The sequence below is a fragment of the Montipora foliosa genome, chromosome 8, assembly GCF_036669935.1.
Source record: "Montipora foliosa isolate CH-2021 chromosome 8, ASM3666993v2, whole genome shotgun sequence".
NCBI classification, from domain to species: Eukaryota; Metazoa; Cnidaria; class Anthozoa; order Scleractinia; family Acroporidae; genus Montipora; species Montipora foliosa.
Window position 1 is genome coordinate 5,017,085 of NC_090876.1, and position 5,000 is coordinate 5,022,084.

The following is a 5,000-nucleotide window of genomic DNA, read 5'->3' on the forward strand; positions in this document are numbered from 1 at the left end:
TGTGAGTGATACATTCGCAATTGCTGGATAAAACATAACCTGAGTTAGCTGCACTGAAGAAACAAAAATGTTTATAAATAATGTAACAGTAAAAAGAGTGAATCACATTGAATTTCTTCCCCGCTGAGGACATCAAGACACGCTATTGTGTTCTTAGCAGCTATATCAAAACTTTGCCAGTCCACACCAACATAGTGTGTGGCACTGTCACAGTAGCTATTGAGGCTCAATAATTTTGTACACCACACGAATATAAACTGATATTAAATATTGAGGCAAAACCTAAGGTCAGACTTTAAAATGTCTCTGATTTGTTGACAGCTAACGATCAAGGCCCATTCGTGACACTGACTCAGTCAGCCCAGAGGTTGGCAGCTGAGCTGTTGTTCCACCTTCAATCCATTGACAGTAAATTAATACAAGTCATAGTTTCTTGTTGCCAAAGTGATGATGTGGATATATCAGTGATTCAGTACATTCTTCAAGTCCTATATTACAGGTGTGTTATTCCTTAGACAACATAAAGTAAATTAAAAGTTAAGAGCATGATTTTAGTGATCTGGTGTGTTATACAGACAGGGATGGCACAGTGGTGAGAGCACTCTCCTCCCACCAATGTGGCCCGGGTTGGATTCCCAGATCCGGCGTCATATGTGAGTTGAGTTTGTTGGTTCTCTACTCTGCTCCAAGAGGTTTTTCTCTGGGTACTCCTGTTTTCTCATCTCCTGAAAAACCAATGTGATTTGATAAGTATTAAGTTGATTTGATTTCATTTGTGCACGACCCCACAAGCTATTCAGCTTTAAACATTATTGTGTGAAGATAAAGCTCCTATTCTGAACACTGTAAAGAAGGCTGGCTGCAGGGGAAACCTGTCTCAAAATTTTAGCGAAGTTAAATTTGGAACACATCGACCAAAATACTCCTGGGGACTTCATCTGCAAATCCTAGCTCCCAAACCACTGTACCACAGTGTCTGGTCTTTATTGCCTTGGGTATGTGCTTTCTTGATACATCATGTGGCACATCCTGTGATGCATCCTGTTATATATTTTTAGCAAACTTGAATTGCCAAGTTTTTTTTTTCCTTAAAGACACTGACAGTAGTTTGTTAGTATCTTCAAAAATTCGGCTGAAGTAATTATGTATAATATTGACGGTGTCTGAGTACAGGTGTATCTCTAAGAAACGATTAATTTTGTCATTTACCCTTAATTTGCAGGTCACCTTGTTACCAAGGGTGTCTTTCGTATCCAGTTTCACTCTCTCTTCCATTGTTCCTTAGTGCTCTTTTTAGCATAGCAATAGGTAAGACCGTCCATGCAATCACAATTAGGGGACTATTACTGTGGCGCGGTGGCCTCATAGTTAGTGCGCTCGACTCCGGAGCGAGTGGTCCAGATTCGGGTCCTGGCCAGGGTCATTGTGTTGTGCTCTTGGGCAAGACACTTTACTCTCACGGTGCATCTCTTCACCCAGGTGTACAAATGAATACGGGTGAATTTAATGCCAGGGGTAACCCTGGGATGGACTGGCATCCCATCCAGGGGGGAGTGGAAATACTCCTTAGTTGCTTCATGCTACAGAAACCAGGATAAGCTCCAGCCTAATGGGCCACTTGGCTCATAAGCAGACTTTACTTTTACTGTCTGTTCACAATTTTAACCTTGTACTCTCTATGTTTGACTCATGGCTCTTGCCATCTTCTGGCTCAAGATTTGGGTGGTGATGATGATGATGATGATGATGACAATGATCCATTCACTCCCCTCCCTTTTGATTATTTATTCCTGAGTAACACTTGCGAATTCAAATCACAAGTGCAAGATTTCCCAGAATGTTCGCTGTACCAAAAGGGGGCTTCCCCATATTCTTTTTATTTCCCATCCTGTGGAGCAAGAGAGGGAAGCCTTAGTGTGGGCTGATGATGCATGCATTGTTTGGAACATGACAATCAAAGTTTTGATGGGAGGGAATACATGTAGTAAGTTTAACCTATGACTCCACTAAAATAACCAAACCAAACCAGGGTCCCTTGCATAGATGAAGAAAGACCCTGGGAACAAGATCGCTTGTGCCAATAATTTATTCAAACATTGTTGCGATGCTGTTTTAATGTAATTAATTATAATTTATTATCAGGATAAATGTGATTTAATTTTTTTTTAGTCACTCAACATGATTGTTGTCTAAATGAATCATTTGGACTTTGGACAGGTTTTGTATGGCATACTGTAGTTTCTTTTTTTTCGGGGGGGGGGGGGGCTGGGGGAAGTATTCTCAGTATTCTTCTGCCCCTCTGTGAACCATGTTGATTAAAGATAAAATATTATACTATTGGTTTCACACTATTAAACAGAAGTTTGTGAACATAACGAATGGCAGAGAATTATTGGGTTATTTTATCGATTGTTAAATTACCGCAGGATTCTCTCAAGTCAAGTTAAGGCAGTTTGAAGAAACAGCAAAGCAAAGGAAGAACTTCAAGTTTACCGAGTTCAAGTATGTAGCAGAATTGTGTTTTTTTTTTTTTTTTTGCTGAGTTTTTTATTAAGAAAGAAAAGGAAATGAAAGGGAGTTCATTTGAGTGTCTAGTCTTCTAGTGATGGAGCGCTAATTGGGGACACCACTCACCGGTGGCTCAGTTGGTTAGGTATTAGGCTGCCATGCAGGAGGTGGCAGATTCGAACCGGCTGGGTTTCATCTGCAAGTGGTTAGACTTTCAAGTCTTCTCGTATAAGGGCAATGAACCGTAGGCCCTGTCTCACAAATATCTTCTTTGTTCATAAGTTCCCTGTGGGACGTGAAAGAACCCACTCACTATTCGAGAAGAGTAGGGGATGAAGTCCCCAGTATTGTGGCTGTCCTGTTCTCTCCAGCAGAAGTGGCCGGCTTTGTGGTGATGTCTCTAGAAAGGCTTGTGGTGTATGAGGCCACCTAAGCAGAAACAGCCATAAGTTAAAAAGGGACTTTTCCGAGTGCTGGAATATGTGGAAGTAGATGTAGATGAAACTGAAATCAACAAATTAACACAAAACATATCAAATGTTGGTTTTTGAGGAGAGCGGAAACCTGAGTACCCGGAGAAAACCTCTCGGTGCAGAGAAGAGAACCAACAAACTCAACCCACATATGATGCCGAATCTGGGAATTGAACCCGGGCCACATTGGTGGGTGGCGAGTGCTCGCCATCCCTGCACCCAAACACATTCAAAGAGAAAATGGCTTTATCTAAACATTCATTTTATTCACAGGGGATGCAATTTCATTATTCTGGATGAAACAATACAGGTAAAAACAATAATCTTATATACACTGTAAGAGATGATAATGTTCAAAAACTTTTTTTTCTCGAAACGAGAAAACACGACACCGCACATGTTTGGTACGTACATATGGAGTGATGTTTTGAAAGTTCTCAAGATTTGAGAACTTTCAAAACATCACGAGTGACCATAAATTACGGAATGTACATTTTTTAAATTTCATTGTACGCTCTTCACAATTACTTCATCGCTGTGTTTCCACAGCAACTTTCGTATCACACTCTATAATCTATTTGTGGACTGACCAATAAGGAACGCGTTATTCTGTTGACTATAGTAGTATGGGGGGTATTATTCTCTGTTTTCCGACAGGCCGAGCCAAATAAAGTGCAGTCATCCTCTAGCAAGAAAGATCATACACACAAGCTTTGGGAATATCACCAAACCAAACTGCAGGTACTCATTAACAAGAGTCTAAGAAGAGCTTTAAGATTTGCTAATAACTGAGGACTAAAGACGAATGGGCCATTTCCGAGTTTCTGTTAGTCTCGGTTTCGAAGTGAGTCTTGGTGCTCAACTGTTGTAAGGGAAATGAGTTTGATTTGCAACTCATTTACATTTGAATGTTTGTGCACCAGGACTCGCTTTGAAACTGAGGCATGCAGCAACTCGGAAATGGCCAATTGGATTTGGATCGCCTTTTTGGATTCGATGTCAAAGAAACGACAGTGTTCTTTAGCCAACCACAATAGACACTGGTAATGAAATGAACCAATCATAACAAAGCGAATGCACGCAGCATGCGCGATGCGCGGCAAATCATGCGCGGGCAATTCTTCTGATTGGATGAGATTTTCAACCCAATCACCAATTATACAATCGTACTTTAAGTGGCGGTGGGATTTCAGCGGGCGCAAAGCGCGCACAAGAGTTGCACGGTAGTTGTATTTTTACGCAGCGTAGATTGGTGACGAATAAGTCCCTTGCGGGTTTCGCAACGCAAGCTGAGCATATAAAATAACCCTTTTTCAGAAAAGCATTAGACAGATGGTTAAACCGCAAGAATCGTATTTCAAAGGATGCGCACTTTTTCTCTCTGGTTGCAACGTTCCATATTTGAAAAAGATGACCTTTTTTCCTCCCACAGGCAGTGTGTCAGTGTTTCAAGCAAAGTCGTCAATCAAGCATCCTGCTGCAGTGCATGAGCTCAGCATTTGAGACGTTTTTGGTGAGATAATTTACTTCGGTTTTGCAAAGAATTTTCAAAGTACCAAAAAGCAAAATGATTGTCGAGTTTGATCACTGAAGACCTCTCCCTTCTCAAGATACGTAGGGAATGGAAATTGTGGTACCCGAAAAAGAGCCGGAAAGTTGCGGAACTTTCCAGAGACGGATACCTGGTGTTGTTCTGGGGTCAATTTAATAAAACGTTTACACGTGTAATTTACAAGTGTAGCTATTGTTCTCAGACTCTAAATCATTGGCTACACTTGTAAATTACTCGTGTAAAAGTTTTATTAAATTGACCCCTGGACCGAGGGGGAAATCTATCATTTGTTGATGTCAAACTGCATGGGAAGCAGTCAAGCTAAACGGCATTGCGAAGTAGTCCTGACAAGTTCCGATGGGAGTGGCTAAGAAATATCAAACATCAAGGGCGAATAGCCATATATTTCTTGTAGCTTGTAAGAACAACCTCGAATAAACAAACTTGGTGTGTGGTGTTTTTGTTTT

General features: G+C 41.0%; 1 protein-coding gene across 1 annotated transcript in view; it reads left to right on the forward strand.

The window, feature by feature from the left end:
• Positions 1-5,000, forward strand: part of LOC137967716 (testis-expressed protein 10-like) — a 16,502-nt gene that overhangs the window by 8,457 nt on the left and 3,045 nt on the right. The window contains exons 5-10 of the mRNA XM_068814257.1: positions 322-499; positions 1,223-1,308; positions 2,427-2,502; positions 3,255-3,291; positions 3,639-3,722; positions 4,414-4,494. Coding sequence (XP_068670358.1) covers positions 322-499; positions 1,223-1,308; positions 2,427-2,502; positions 3,255-3,291; positions 3,639-3,722; positions 4,414-4,494 — 542 coding nt within the window. The remainder of the gene's footprint in view (positions 1-321; positions 500-1,222; positions 1,309-2,426; positions 2,503-3,254; positions 3,292-3,638; positions 3,723-4,413; positions 4,495-5,000) is intronic.